Source organism: Meriones unguiculatus, chromosome 11, assembly GCF_030254825.1.
Source record: "Meriones unguiculatus strain TT.TT164.6M chromosome 11, Bangor_MerUng_6.1, whole genome shotgun sequence".
Lineage (NCBI taxonomy): Eukaryota > Metazoa > Chordata > Mammalia > Rodentia > Muridae > Meriones > Meriones unguiculatus.
Window position 1 is genome coordinate 40,484,314 of NC_083359.1, and position 15,926 is coordinate 40,500,239.

At 47.5% G+C, this 15,926-nt stretch overlaps 1 protein-coding gene across 6 annotated transcripts in view; it reads right to left on the minus strand.

Moving 5' to 3' along the window:
• Abca3 (ATP binding cassette subfamily A member 3) overlaps window positions 1-15,926 on the minus strand; it is a 53,653-nt gene that overhangs the window by 10,434 nt on the left and 27,293 nt on the right. For all 6 annotated transcript variants that reach the window (XM_060364021.1, XM_060364020.1, XM_060364019.1 and 3 more), the window contains 11 exons: window positions 15,500-15,681; window positions 13,307-13,450; window positions 12,809-12,938; window positions 11,987-12,141; window positions 11,589-11,744; window positions 11,189-11,399; window positions 9,774-9,924; window positions 5,946-6,044; window positions 3,449-3,635; window positions 2,167-2,470; window positions 1,153-1,426 (listed from right to left, as the gene is read on the minus strand). In XM_060364021.1, the coding sequence (XP_060220004.1) occupies window positions 1,153-1,426; window positions 2,167-2,470; window positions 3,449-3,635; window positions 5,946-6,044; window positions 9,774-9,924; window positions 11,189-11,399; window positions 11,589-11,744; window positions 11,987-12,141; window positions 12,809-12,938; window positions 13,307-13,450; window positions 15,500-15,681 (1,993 nt within the window). The remainder of the gene's footprint in view (window positions 1-1,152; window positions 1,427-2,166; window positions 2,471-3,448; window positions 3,636-5,945; window positions 6,045-9,773; window positions 9,925-11,188; window positions 11,400-11,588; window positions 11,745-11,986; window positions 12,142-12,808; window positions 12,939-13,306; window positions 13,451-15,499; window positions 15,682-15,926) is intronic.

Sequence of the window (15,926 nt, forward strand, 5' to 3'; positions counted from 1 at the left end):
CAGTTGCACTTGTGTTTGTCATGGTGTCCTCTGGAAACTTCTGCTCTGCCCTGATCACCTCTAGTCAGACCTCCCTGTTAAGTTCCTGGACCTCTGTGGCAGATAAATCCCTCCCACTGCATCCTGTGTTCTACAGCTAGTTGACAGCAACACGTTCGGAAACAGGCTCTGAAGGCTTTGTTTACCTCAGGGCTTAAAAACCTTCAGATCATCTTAAACAGATGGTACTGGGGGAAAGAACAGTATCAAGCTAGGTGCAGTGGGACACACTTTTGATGCTAGCACTGGGAAGGAAGAAGAGTGGATCTCTGAGTTTTAGGCCAGCCTGGTCTACACAGTGAGCTTCAGAACAGTTAAATCTACACACCAAGACTCTGTCTCAAAAAACAAACTAACAAACAAAAAACAAAACAAAGCCGAAAACCAAAACTAAAAACAAGAACTAAACAAAAACTATTTGACAAAGAAAAGAACAGGAAGGCAGAGGAAGGAGGGAGAAGTAAAGCCAGAGCATGGAGGAACCCTGAAATACCATGCTGAAACATCATGTGTTATACAATGTTGCTTCTAAGAAATGACCACAACAGGAAGTTCTACCAAGACAGAGCAGATGAGCAACTGAGGCCTGAGAGTTGGAGGAGGAGAGTGACTACTAGAAGACACAGAACTGTTTTGAAGACACGGAGGTGAAGGGGCCATGTCTAGCTACACAAACAGACATCTGACTGTACGTTGCATGCTGTGCATGAGATTTTCATGAATGACTGGTATCTGTTGGATGGGCACCCTGCCTGGATGACTGTCCTCATGGTGTCTGTGCCCCTTAGCCTGATCTTTGGGCCTTCTAGCCTGAAGTCTAACAGGTGTGGTTGTCCTTCTCGAGCTCTAACCACAGTCCTGCCCTACCGCTGAGGACCCTGCCGGAAAGCGAAGACAAAGATGCCCACCAGGTCCTCTGAGTACAACCCCTGGGACAGGTGTTAGGAACAGTTAATGTGAGAGGCTGAGGGGCTGAAGTGACTCTGGCCAAGAAGCAGCAACAACTAAGAGTAGATATAGCACTCTACCATCTACAAAGCCTTATTTCTGGCACTGTCCCAGTGGCAGCCCTGGTGAGGTACACCTGAATGGGTGTGTGGGCTGTACACGTACTCGTTGAACTGGTCCTTGGCAACTTGCTGGGTGTTTCGTGGCTGGGGATAGTTGGAGATCTCAATGGAGGCCTGAGGACCACACAGCAGCTTGAACAGAAGATTGTCCACGATGGCCAGGGCAGTGGCTGGGGAGTGGTATGCCTGATTGTTGAACAAGGCAGTGACCACTGTCCGCTCTCCTTTATCTTTGAAGGATGTTGCTACCAGGCACCGCTCATTAAAGCCGCCCCCTTCCACCGAGGCCCTGAAAACCAGGAACTCCTCTAGGTCACCTGCGGAGTAATGCAGCATCAGGGTACCAGGAGGATGAGCAGGAGCACCTATCATCATCCCAATGATGCCCATCAGGGACTCAGTGTAGGCACGGCTAAGATGGGACCCTGGGCTCCTTGGGCCTCAGCTGGGCCAGTAGTGTCCACCATGGTGCTGAGAGTTTCCTGACTGTTGATAGAATCACCCATTTACCAAGGAGGAAGTCTGTCATTTAGTCATCAATCTGTCCATAGAACCTCAGGTCACAATGTAGCAGCAGGGAACAGTAAAAGGAAAAAACCTGCCGGTGCTCTCCATTTAACTAGAACATGGTGCTTCCAAGCTGGGAGCAATACTGATCTATGGCTACGAGAGACTCAAGGCATTTTTCAATTTCAAGGTACTGGCTGAAAGCACCACATCACGTGAAGACACACTATCAGCAGCCTAGCCTGTGAACAAAGACAAGGCATACAAACATCACTGGACATCTGCAGTTTGTATATAAAAGAGTGGCTGTGTCCAAGTCCTAACGGTGTGTCTGCATCTTTGGTGTCCCAGAAATACTTCCTCTGACTCAGCACCATGAGTTCTGGCCTAAGAGACATCTGGTGTTGTCCAAAGGTAAATTTGATGGTCACGGTATGAGCTGGGCCAGGGATGCTAAATGTGTTATGAAAGTGAAGGGCAATAAAGGACTCATCTGAGACAACACTGACACTGTGGGCACCTCTGGGCCCCACCCCCAGCTGCTCCTTACCTAGCACTTCGCGAGGTTCCTGCCTCTCTGCCTGCAGCATGTCTCTTAGATGCTCAGACAACTGTTGGCCCAGAAGGGAGGAACCTGGGACGGAGAAGGGCACAACTGTTCTGCCATACTCGTTCAGGCTCAGCTTCAGGGGAGGGTCATCAAAGATCTCTACGGTGTACTTGATAGCCAGGAGGGCCAGGGTGATGCAGGTCAGGGGGACCAGGACCTGGGCTGCTACCATCTTCCATTCCCGCCAGCTGTACACAGCCTTCTTCAGGAACATGGCCCAGAACTGCTGGCAGTGGAGGGCGAGCTGTGGTAGAGGTAAGCAGATGACAAGGGCTGCAGATGGGGGCTGCACAGTGCTGACCCAAGCAGCAGCAACTGTGAGACCTTGGCTGACATTCTGCCAGGCAGTTCCACCGAGAAGTTTGTAGTGATGTGGGGTCATGGCTGAAGCTCAAAAACTGGGAGGGCACATGCGCCTTCAAGTCCCTACACAGGTTTGAGAGGTTCCACTGCAGCCAGAGACACTTTCATCAAAGAGTATTAAGGGTCTGGCTGGGGGTTCCTGCCTTTCTCTGTCCTTTGCTGAGGCATCGCCACATAGAAGGCTGTGCCCAGTTTATACAGAAGCCTATGGGTGACTCCCCTCACTTGCCTCCCTGGACTCCCCAGCACTATGTCTCTCCTTCTTGACCTCAGGACCTTGGGAGCAAGCTCCCAGGCTCTACACATGTGAATTTGGGCCAGACCTTGGTATTCTAGCTATAAAACAAGTGCAGGGTCCTCCTCACTGCCTTCTTACCTCACTAGGTGGCTATTAAAGCAGGTTAGCACAGAGTTTGGTATAAGGCAGCCTCCCCAACAAGGCAATTTCATTGTCATAAACAAACATACAGTTTTCTGTGAGTGCCCAAGTTGGAACATGAAGATATTTCAGCTGGGTATGGCAGAGCACATCTATGATCCTTGGAAACAAAGCCAGGATGATCACAAGTTTGAGGCCAGCCTGGTCTACTACATACTGAGCTCTAGGCCAACCTGGACAACAGAGTGAGCTCTTTTCTCAAAAAATATCAAATAAAAAAGCCATGTGAGTGTCTCCTTCCTCCTTCCTGCTGACCCACGCAGCACCAGCTGTTATCTGCCCTCTGTCTTCTTCTGAAGATCCTGCGTGCGCACTCTCCCCTGAACCGGCGGTAACACTAACCCTAACCCTGATAGGAGACATTCAGAGGATGATAACCCCCCAGGCAGCCCTTATGTCGCCCCAGCCTGAGGTGCTCACCCCTGTGTTGAACTTGACCACGCCTTCTTCTTCTTCTATGAGGGCTCCAATGCTGTTCGTTGGGTCCATCACCCCACACAAATTACTATCCAAAGCCCAGTCGCTTGCCCGCCTCTCGTGCTGGTACTGCAGAGCAGGGAGCTGAATGGCCTGAATGTCCATGCTGGTGTCCACCAGCTTGCCAACCCTGCACCGGAACACAGTCACCAGTCATAACTCAGCTTGTGGGTAGGGGAATGAAGCTCTTGTTCCACCAAGTAATAGACACAGAGAGGACTTTTAAAAGAGTCTCTGAAGCACAATAATGCCACCAGCTCGTCTTTCATTCACTCATTCATTCATCAGTAAGTATCTCTAGAACATCATCTTTGTGTAGCCAGATGTAATGTCCATGGGAAAGACATAACCAGCAAAGGCTGCGGTGCAAAGGGCCCTGTTCCTAAAGGAAACTGCCCAGAGTCAGCATGACTAACAGAGTGTTCAAGGGGGAGAGAAGAGATGTACAGCACCATGGCTTTACCATGTGTGAAGAAGGCTCATCACACAACCTGTGCTGTGTCCCAAGAAGACAACAGGGGAACTGCCTGCCAAAGCTAAGGCTGGGAGGCAGACAACTATGCTTCAGAAGGGCATGACTGGGATAGACAGTGGAGGGAGGGTAGGTGGTGGGGCTGGCGAGTCCTAAAGTAGTTGCTTGGGGTCAGAATGTGCTGTGGTTACACTGTAGTCTGCTCCAGGCTGTCAGGGCCCTTGAGTTAATGTTTTCACAGGCACCATTCTCGTCAGCCTCTGGTTATGAGTATGAACTTTAGCCACTCTTCCTGCACGCCTAGAGAGCTCTCAGAGGTAATACCCTGTCTGGTTCTTTCTTCTGGCATCTGCTTGGCTGTGTTCATAGTGTCCCTAGCTAGTTACTAAGTAGAGATGATAAGATAAATGGATGAGTAAAGAATGAGTGAATGTGAACAAATGGTCAAACAGACAAGTAAGGGAGCCAATGGCAATCTTCTACTCCAGTGCTTCTGATAGAAGCCTTTAAATAATGGATATCGGTCATTGATAGAGTGACAAAAGTTGCTGTATGATCCACTCCCAGGCATTTATTCAAGAGGAATAAAGGCATGTAACCACACAAAAACTCGTATACAATATGCTCACAGCAACATGATCCATAAAAGTGAAAGAAGAAAGTACAAAGAGAGGCAGCATACAGGTCCTTCAACTGAAATGTAGTGTGTGTGTGTGTGTGTTGTATGCCATGTATGTGTGGAAGCCAGAGGACAACTTTGGGAAGCCGTTTCTGTATGTGGACCTTAGGGAACAAACTCAGGCTGATGGGCTTGGGCTGAGTCATCACTGACCCCAGACCCATTCATTTTTCAGAGTCAAATCACAGATTCATTTCAGAGACACCAAGTTTCACCATCTCACCAATATTTTCTTTGAATTAACAGCAGACCATCCACCACATGAGTGTCTGCACATGCTGCTGCCTTTATTGCTGACTGAGGCCTCTTGGTGGGCTGGCAGAGACCCAGGTATTTTTTTCTCCTGGGATGGCTCATTCTTAAATCACTGTCAGGCACTGGCCTGGAGCCGAGGTAAAATGGCAAGGCCAGAGGCTGGGTGGGGCCATGTGCTGGATGTAAATGGGGAGACCAAGTGGGCTGGGGGATAGACTGGCACTAAATCCCAGGCAATACAGAGATGGAGAAGCCTGGTAGCTCCTGACAGTGGCCTGGAACTGAGCCTTCAGATACAGTTGACAGCAGGTTGGCATGTGGCTTTTTTATTCAACCACGATACACCAAAAGCTATTCTGATTCACTCTGTGTTGGACACAGGTCAGAAAACAACTTTTCTTTTCCTCCCTCCCTCACTCTTGGCTGTTCTGTTTCAAGGTCCATAAACTCTTTCTGTACCCATCTCTACCCACTGGTCTTCCTGAAGCAGTGCTGGCCTTTTCTGTTGGTTCCCAAAGCCCCTGAGAGAGATACCTTCGAGCATATAGTACAAGGTCTTATAACTTATGGTCAGTTATTATGCTGTGTCCTCTGACCATGGTTTCCTCAAGAAGAATATTTCATACGTATATTTTTTACTTCCTGTTATTAGCACTGTATCAGTCAAACAGCATTCAAGAAATGCCCAATAAATATGGCAATAGTCTGGTGCTCTAAGGATTTGAGAGCTAACCTTCACACTTCAATCCTGTGGGGTGACCCACACCCTGGAGAACTTACTAACTAACCTTGTGCTGACCTGTGCTGGGGTGGCTGTCTCAGGAAGGATCCTGGGTGGCCCAGGCTCTTTCCCCAGACAGGCCATGGCTTCCTGATTCTGCAGGTGTCTGTAAAGCTCACATCTGAACTCCGGCTTGGAGTCCCACCCTGCTCTGCACACATCTTCACGCTCTGGCAGTATTCCAGAGCAGAACCCTTTAACAAAATCATCTCTAATAAAGGTCTGGGGCAGATGGAAGCCCACACCTACTGACCGAAGGAAGACTTCCTCCATAGTGGTGACAGAGGCGCCGAAGCTGGCAATGCCCAATTCCTTTTGCTTCTTTTCCAGTTTAGTAAACAGACTTTCAAACCTGAAAGGAGACCAACAGCAATAAGGCTTTTGCAGATACTTTCTAAATAATGTTTCTAAATAATTGCCTCTGCAAAAAGTGAGGTAAGACAGGTTGGAACAATATCTTGAAATGCCATTTTCCCTTTTTCTTTTCTTTTTTCTTTTGGTTTTTGAAGACAAGGTTTCTTTGTTTAACAGCCCTGGCTGTCCTGAGCTCTTTTTTTTTAAACCAGGCTGGCCTCGAACTCACAGAGATCTGTCTCCCGGGTTCTGGGATTAAAGGTGTGTACCACCATGCCGAACCATTTTCTTTCTTTAGAAATGAATTAAAAACACATTTGGTGACCAGACTTAAGACCTTGCTTGTGTTCTGCTAGTGAGCTATAAGCTACATTTACATCCCAAGCTCTTATTTTTCTTAGAGAAGTTTTAGGTTCATGGAAAATTTAGAGGAGTGGATAGAAATTTACCATGTCATCCTATTAATTTTTCCCCCCTCTGAGCACTTGGACTCTGACTCTGAAACCAGAAGAGAAACAAACAACCTAAGAAACAAACGCCCTTCTGATGACTATTAATTGGTTGTAGGCAGGGGAACACTTTGAGAATAAAAATGTAATCAATCACAACAGAGCAGATGTAACAAACCAAACGCATACATAACCACGTAACCATATAAAAGTTGCAACGAAACAGTTGATATGATAGTTCTGGGGCCAAAACCTTGCTAGTTGTGAACATTTAAAGTTAAGCATAAAACAGAGCAAAAGATACTACCCAGAGGTAGTGCCCCAAAGCCAACAGCTGTGAGACCATCCTGGCCCTGGCTGGCAGAAAGGTGGCGACCCAGTATTTGTCCACCCACTCCATAAATACTGAAGTCAGGCAGTGGTGGTCCACACCTTTAATCCCAGCACTCAGGAGGCAGAGGCAGGTGGATCTCTGTGAGGCCAGCCTGGTCTACAAAGCGAGTCCAGAACAGCCAGGGCTCCATTACTCGGAGAAACCCTGTCTTGAAAAACCAAAGGGAAAGAAAATTCCTTCATAAGATCAGGCTGCAGGCAAAGCTTTAAGGCATTTTCTTAATTATTAATCGATGTGAGAAGTCATCGTGAGTGGGGCCGCCGCAGCTGGCGGTCTTGGGTTCTATAAGAAAGTAGGTTGAGCAAGCCAGTAAACAGCACTCCTCCGTTACTTCTGCATCGAATCCTGCTTCCAGGTTCCTGCCTTGACTTAACTTCAGTGATATGGAAGTGTAAACCAAATAAACCCTTTCCTCCCTAAGTTGCTTGATATGGTATTTTATCAAAGCAACAGTAGCCCTAAGACAGACAGACATTAGTAAAAGGATTGTGAGGAATTGTTGAGAAAGACCTGACCATGTGCTTTTGAGAGGACTGGGAAAGTACTCTGGAACTTTGGGCTAGAAAAGCCATTTAGTGTTCTGTGGGACTAGAAACCTAAGTGCTGAGAGAAATGCAGGTGATGGAGGCTTGGCTTGTGAAGTTCCAGGGGGAAGTCTGAGTCACTCTATTGGGACCAGTGCACATGTTAAGAATCTGTGGTTCTGTTTCCCGGGAAAAAGAATCAGCTATGATTAACAAGATACCAGACCACTAACATAAAAACCTTTGCTTTGCTGGGATAATCAATGCTTGTTAACTGGAGCTGAGAAATCAGCAGTGATTAAAAAGAGACCAGCATCTTTGAGATGAAATCTTCTGGAAAGTGTTTCCTCAGAGCCAGCACACAGAAGCTGTGTTCCAGAGGTGGTCTAAGTTGTACCTCACGCTCACAGCCAAACTTGGTCATTCATCTGTACGAGTCTCCCAGTTGGTACTAGAACTGAAGGCCTGAAGGGGTCATGAAGACCAGCTGAGCTGGCACTGTGTTGTGGTGTGGCATGGCTGGAATCTCTCCCTCTTTGGTTTTTTGAGACAGGGTTTCTCTGTGTAGCCTTGGCTGTCCTGGAACTTGCTCTGTAGAGCAAACTGGCCTCAAACTCAGAAAGATCCATCTGCCTCTGCCTCCAGAGTGCTGAGACTAAAGGCGCATGCCACCATGCCCAGCTAAAATGTTTTATGTTGTTGAATGAAAAGAAATAAAAAGAAAAGGAAAGTGAACCCTCCTGGGTTTTGACACCAAATGAATGAAAAAAAAAAAAAGAAATAAAAGAAAAGGAACATAACAAATGAATGAAAAGAATAAATAAATAAAAGGAAAAAAAAAAAAAAACCATGACTACTCCCAGGTATGTTGGAAGAGAAAGTTTATTGTAGCTATGCGGGAGAGCACGGCCAGAGGCAGAACATCTAGGAGAGTCCAGAGTGGACATGAACAGACTAAGCTGGGCCATGTGAGGGTCACAAAGACCAGGGGCACCAGCCAGGAGGCCCAAAGGTACAGAGAGAGGGGGTAACCAAGATGGTGGGGTTACACAGGAAGAGCATCTGAGCCCCCTAAGCTGAAGAGTTCAGGGTAGGAGGTGGGGTATGGCAGCCAGGAAGACCCTGTAATAGGTAGGGACTAAGGGATGGAGAATCTGGTGGCACAGTCCGCTTTGATATGTTAAATAGCACCTCAGCCATTTGTCCCAGGTTTGAAATCTAGAAATTGTTGTCTATATTACTGTGTGATCTTGGGGATGAACAAGAAAGGAGAGATTATGGCTTAACAGTGGTAAATTGACGACAAGGGTCAATTGTTATGTCTACTTTTATGTCAGCTTGACACAAGCTATAGTCATCTGGGAGGAGGAAACTTCAATTGAGAAAATGCCTCCATGAAATCAGGCTGCAGGCAACCCTGCAGGGCATTTTTAAAATAGTGTTTGATATGGGAGGGCCAAGTCCACTGTTGGCGGCGCTATCCTTGGGCTAGTAGTCCAGGGTTCTACAAGAAAGGAGGCTGAGCAAACCAGGAAGAGCAATCCTCCATGGCCTCTATCTGAGTTCGTCTCCTGACTCCCTTCAATGATGAACAGCAAGGTGGACACGTTGTTTTGGTTATGGTGTTAATCACAGCTGAGATAAACCTAAGACACATGGCTAAATACACTACAATTTTTAATTTGATTTATCTGTTTATGCATGTGTGATGGTCAGACAACAGCTGTTGAGACAGGGTCTCATATGGCCTAGGCTGGCCTTGAACTCACTATGTAGTTGAGAATGACCTTGAAATGATCCTCTTGCCTTTGTCTCCCAAGTACTGGGATTACAGGTATGCACCACCAGGCTTGGCAATAGCTTTTTTTTTTTTTTTTTTAAGATTTATTTGTTTACTAGGTATACAGTGTTCTGCCTTTATGTACCCTTGCACACGAGAAGAGGGCACCAGATCTCATTATAGATGGCTGTGAGCCACCATGTGGGTGCTGGGAATTGAACTCAGGACCTTTGGAAGAGTAGCCAGTGCTCTTAACCTCTGAGCCATCTCTCCAGCCCCGGCAATAGCTTTTATATATTCAAGCTGGTGTTAGAAGGGAGTCCAGTGTGGGTATGAATGCAAGCAAGAAGTGAATGCTTTTTAACCCTGTCTATGTATGTCTGTCCTCCTCACGTATAAGCAATATGTCTCTCTGCAGTAATAATCAGAGGTAAAATCAGCCCAGTAGATGCTTCAGCTCCACCCCCATCCTGGCCCAAGGGATGAGAGATACCCGGAAGTCGTAACAGAGAGGGCACAGAGCCCTCAGAGCCATGGGGCCTTCCTGGGTCTGTACCTGTGCACTCCTTAGGATACGTACCTGTGTGTGCTTTCCTTGGGAAGAATAAAGGACAGCTCAGCCCCAGCATGGCTCTCCAGCATGGCATTGGGGACATGGTGGTGAACTAGCTGAGAGATACTTTCAGGATTGCAGTGTGGCTCTTTTACCAGTGTCATGTGGTAGCCAGCTCCTAGAACATGTGGACCAAGTGTTAGGCCTTTGGTGGTTCCACTTTTTCTACTAGGCCACATCTCTGTGACTCAATCAGGCAGGACTATGGGAAGGCATTTACACAACTGGGGACAGCTGGGCCAGAACAAATGCATCTCAGCCTCTTCATTGCAGTGCATGTGTTACCTCCCACAACCTATTTGAGGAAGTGCAGGGGAGGCTGGGTCACTGAGTGTATCCAGATATACATACTGGAAGCCAGAGCCTCCCTGAAGATCAAACTACAGCAATGCTCTGAGTACGTGTGACTGTGCTGTAGATGTCAAGCTTATCATGGCTGCAAGGAAGAGACACAGGAGGAGCTGTGGGACTAGACCACACACAACCAGTTCCTTTTTTTTTTTTTTTTTTTCAGACAGACTTTCTTTGTGTAGCCTTGGCTGTCCTGAGCTTGCTTTGTAGACCAGGCTAGCCTCGATTTCACTGAGATCTGCCTGCCTCTGCCTCCTGAGCGCTAGGATCACAGGCATGAGCCTCTGCACCCGGCTCCCATTCAGCTTCTTATCCAATAATACTTTGCAGGAAATGGCCCTTTCTTGTTTCCTTAAGAGACAAGGGTGTTGGACCCAGGGCAATCAATGGCTTGGCTAACTGAGCAGACAGGCAAGAAATAGCAAGCAAAACTCTTGAGGCCCTATTAGAGATGAACAAAAGACACTGTTCCTTGGAAAAAGAACCCGAGTATCTTCATTAGGCACAGAGCTTAGATGGGGACCCTCTCTAGCCTGCTCTGGCTATACTGGGGCTATCTAGGGGTATGTGCTTGGCACAGGAGAGGTAAGGTGTGAACCATGGGGCATTCTGTGGGGGAGGAGTACTCTGGTGTGAGGGTAGGAGACAGGCATATAATGCTAGACCAGGAGGTGACAGACACAAAGCCAGGCATTCCACACAGCAAGGTGGTTGAGTCCTGGCTTATGACTTCACCTGCTGGCCTGGACCGTACAGTCAATACTGCTCATGTAGGAAAGCACCAGTGACCTCTCACAGGACTCTTGTCTACTCCCACAGATTCCTGATCCTGGTAGTTCTGTTGTGGCTTAACGAGAGCCCCACCACTCAAGATACTCTGCTTTACCATTCCCACAAACCTCTGCGCTGGACAACAGAAGAGAAAGCTTAAAGATGGCCTTGCCCAGCTACTGTCTGGATCCTTCACAGAGGGTAGTGGCGCTGGCCCTGTCATGAGATGGAGGCTGCCTGGTCTCCTTCACACTGCTCACCATATCTCTGCTTGAGAAACAGTGATGACCCACAACACTGTAGCTCCCCTTTGGCCAAGATGGCGATGCGGTCTCCCAGCAAGTCAGCTTCATCCATGAAGTGAGTGGTCAGCAGGATGGTGCGGTCACTCTTCTGCTGCTGAAGAAGGTCCCAAACAGCCCTTCTGGACACTGCATCCATGCCTGAGGTGGGTTCATCTAACATCAATACCTGGAAGGCAGAGGTGAATGAAACCTTGTAACAATGACAGAGTCATATCTCAGGCTCAGGATGGCCTAGCTGGGTGGCCTTCTGCAGCTTGATTTGGGAGTTTGCTGAACTGTCGTCACCACCCCTGGGTTTGTCCTTGTATAGGAGCCTGACTCAGCTACATCAAGAGGCCAGACCCCTGCCCTATACCTTAGAACCGGCTATGAGGGCGATGCCGATGGAGAGCTTGCGCTTCATCCCCCCACTCAGGAACTTGGACCGCAAGTCCCGCTTGTCCTCCAGGCTGAGGATATGCAACATATGCTTGACCTCTTCGGGACACTTCTGGAGAGGCAGGCCTTTAAGCTGAAAGACAGGGGATGAGAAGATGTAAGACAGGTGGTATGACGGAGCTAAAGCATTCAGCAAGTTCTCTAGCTCAAGAGATATCTTCCCGGGGCACTGCTGGACTCTGCTTATCCCCCCACAATTACCCTTGCTTCTATGAAAGAGCTCCTCAGATGACACTGCTGTGAGGCTAATGGCACACTGCAGCTGCAGAACCCTAGGTATATGAGCAAGGGAACAGTCACCACCCACACACTTACCTGTGCGTAGAAGTAAAGATGTTCTGCAACTGTCAGGTTGTCAAACAGGACATCATGCTGGGGACACAGGCCCAGATTCTTCCGGATTTGAGCCATGTCTTGGGAAATTTCATACCCATGAATATACGCATGTCCACTGGTAGGGGGAAAGAGACCTGTAGCCAAATCAAAGACCCCAATTCATCATGAAAATCTTGTTTACTTGTGCAAGGTACAATGCCTCCCTTGACTCTCTTAACCCACTCCCCTCATTTTACTGAGGATACTATCCATGAGAGTTCCTGGACCCTGCATTCTCCCATGTTAGGCTCTGTCCTGCAGAGCAGTAGAAGATAGAAGATGCAGCCCCAGTTCTGTTACAAGGCACACCACTTGGTCATAAAGAAGAAACTCATTCTCATTCTTTCTGGCTCTGTCTCTCTCACAGAAGTGTGTGTAGATACTGAATCCATTACTATCATAAGCTCCACTCTCAAGATCAAGTTGTGTGTTACTGACAAGCACCTTAGTGTTTCAGGAAGGCAGAAATCATTCCAGATGGGTGAAATACACTAGGGATGAAAAGTCCCCTCTTTTCCTCCTTACTTTTCACCATGGGTACTGAATGTAGGGAGGGCTCAATGAGTACCAGATAACCACTCCACCACTGACTCACATCAGTGGGTCTGGAGTGGGGTGGATCAACTTTACTGGGTATAAACATATCTCACTTCTCACAGGGAAAGAGTGAAAGCCATATGAGAAAACAAATCTGTGGCTAATATAAAGCAGACAGAGGAGAAGGGCCTGCCAGTCACAGCTGGACATGGAGCGACTTCTCACCTGTCAGCATGGACATAGTCGTGGTCTTCCCAGCACCGTTGTGGCCCAGTAGGACTGTTATCTGTCCTTCATACAGGTTCAGGTTCAGGTCTCTGATGCCCATCTTGTCCTTATTACCCACTTGGAACACCTGTAGGAAAGGCAGAGGGTTTCCTTGACTTCCTGTGGCCCTTGGGGCCTTCCTTTTCCTTTGAAACATGACCCTAATATCTCAGGATACTAAGCCAGGTACCTGATTCAACACAGAGAACAGAATTGTGGGGCAAAGGCTACATCCTTCCTGTTGTCACTGTGCATCCACTGAGCATTTACTGAGAAGCTATGAGAGGTGCAAGCAGGACCATGGTCACAATGTCACAATACCACAATGCCAGACAGCATGGGACCAGATGTGGAGGGACAATCTGTATCCTCCTCCTTCAGGTACTCAGGACAGCTGGAGGGAGCCAGGCCTGGAGAGGGTGGCTGCATCTGACCAGTCTGCCCTCAAGGCCTCACCTTGGAAAGATGCTTGATCTTGATCCCAGCTACCAGGTCCTCCGGCTCAGCTTCAAAGTACTCGGTTCTGAGAGCTTTTTCTGGGTCACTGTCTTCTTCCTCTTTCCCTACGACAGTTCTTGGGCTCCCACACCAGTAGGAGGGCTGGGATGGAGGCACATGGGTATCAAGTCATTAGTATCAGTCCATTTTGTTTGTGACCAGCAAAGTAACTACCACTGACACACTTAACGTGCATAACAACATGACCCCAGCCTTAACCACAGGGCATATTACTGACGAGAAAACACCATTTCAGACTGAATTTCAGCACATTTCTTGATTTGATTATACATGGGAAATCTCTAACTCTTGCCTTCCTGATCTGGTAAATGGGCACAAGAGTGGACTGTTGTGAAATTGAAATTTAACAGAGAGAAAAGGGAACTTGTCAATGGTGAGAAGAGACATTATTGAGCATCCCAGTCCAGAGCACTGTCAGAGCCTAAGGGGAAAGGAGCTGTGTCTCAGCACTCTCTCTCCTCACTAGTGACAGGCTCCCTATGGATAGGGGCACTAGAGGGTGAGCTGCCTGGTGAGGACCTGTTCTGCTCGCAGTATACAGAGGCACACTGCACTGGTATTACTGGAAACACACCTCACATTTAAAGTGACTGTGGAATCAGAATGGCTTCACAGAACAAAATGCCACAGTTAAATGGTAGTACTTTTCTTCTACAGCTATAGATAAGAGTAATGTCTGTCTCTAACAATAAGTGTCAACTTGCATTTGATGAAATACACCAGCTGACGTTTGATAAATACTTGCTGAATAAAGAAAAGAAGTGGACCAAATCATCAATTGAAAACTGCTAGTATGTGATGGTGAAACCTTATACGGGGATTCTATATCATCATGACAAGGTTCACTCATAAGAAAGCTATATGTAAAAATACATTTCTGAGATGACAATGCATTTATAAATATGGCTAGATAAAAGTTTGTTTGATCTTTTTTGTTGTTGTTGTTGTTTTTTGAGTCAGGGTTTCTCTGTGTAGCCCTGGCTGTCCTGAAACATATTCTGTAGACCAACCTGGCCTTGAACTCACTGAAATCTGCCTGCCTCTGCCTCCTGAGCACTGGGATTAAAAGTGTATACCATCTCTGTCATGCTATAGCCCACTTTTATCAAGCAAATGTTTACAGGGGCCAGGTAGGAAGTGCACAGGACACTGAAAAGGTACAGAGATTAGTACTGTCAATGTGACAGCCCCTGGAATCACCTAGGAGACAAACTTCTGGGTGTGTCTCTGAGGGAGCTTCTAGCTTGGGTACTGGGGTGGGAAGACCCACATTAAATATAGGTTGTATCATCCACCTCGTGACTGAAGAAAGGGGGGAAATGAGCTGAGCACCAGCATTCGCAACATCTGCTTTTGCTTCCTGGGGAGACCGTGGGCAGCATGTTCCTGTTGCTTCAACCCCCTGACACAGTAAAATGTATCCCCCGAACCACATACCAGAATAAAACCTTCTTTACTTAAGATGCTTTGGTTAGTTGTTTTGTCAATGAGAAAAGTATTACAGAGGCACATCTGTAATACTGTTTTTGGGGGATGGCCACATCCCCAAAAAACCTTTATTGCTTTGTAGGCAGAGAACCCAGTAAGACATCTGTTTTTATGTTAGGGATATAGCTCAGTATTGGAGTGCTTGGCTAGTATATACAAGGCCCTGGGCTTAAACATCAGATCATGATTATGATTTTGTTTTTCTGAGACAGGTTTTCTCCGGGTAGCCCTGGTGGTCCTGGACCTCATTCTGTAGAGCAGGCCTCAAACTCAAAGAGATCCGCCTGCCTCTGCCTCCCACGTACGGGGATTAAAGGTCTGTGCTACTACTGCCCAGCAAACCTTGGTATTATTTTAAAAAAGTGAAGATTTTTCATGAACAAAGAAGTGAGCTTGGAGCAGCAGAGGCTATGTCCATCAGTCTCTGGGTCCCTTTGTCTCAGACCCTGGGGTGGGTCAGGTCTTCATCTCTTTGAACAAATCTTAAGGGCCCTCAGGACACATGCACAGGTCAGAGTTTTCTATCCCAGGCCTTTGCAGGTGTCACACTCTGGGACTCAAAGGAGTCCCAAGTGAGTGCTGGGGACACCTCTGTTCCCCAAAGAAGTGGCCTGCTTGAAGAACAGGGGCATCAGCACTCACCATAAGGAAGAAGTACCAGGGCTGGGGCACGCCAAACTGTCCTGGGAAGACAGCCTCCACGTACCAGGTCACCAGGCCATAGAGTACCGAGTCCAGCAGCAGCATCCCCAGCACTTGTCCAAAGCAGAAATCATCATCCACATTGACAGGGGTCAGGAGGTCACGCCACTGGATTCCAGTTCCTGGTGGGTGCATCAGAAAAATAGTCCTGAGCTGTTTGAGCTGGCGAGCCCCTGAAGCCATTGATGACACATGTATTCATGCCTGTATGCATATTTGCCCTATGCTGTCACTGTGAAGTCAGCATGACTTACTTTCTGGGTTTTAAACAAATCTGATAATGTTCATGTCTTTGTTTAAAAAAACAAAAAAACAAAACAAAACAAAAAACAGAGTCTCTTGTACTCCAGTCTGACCCCAAACTCAC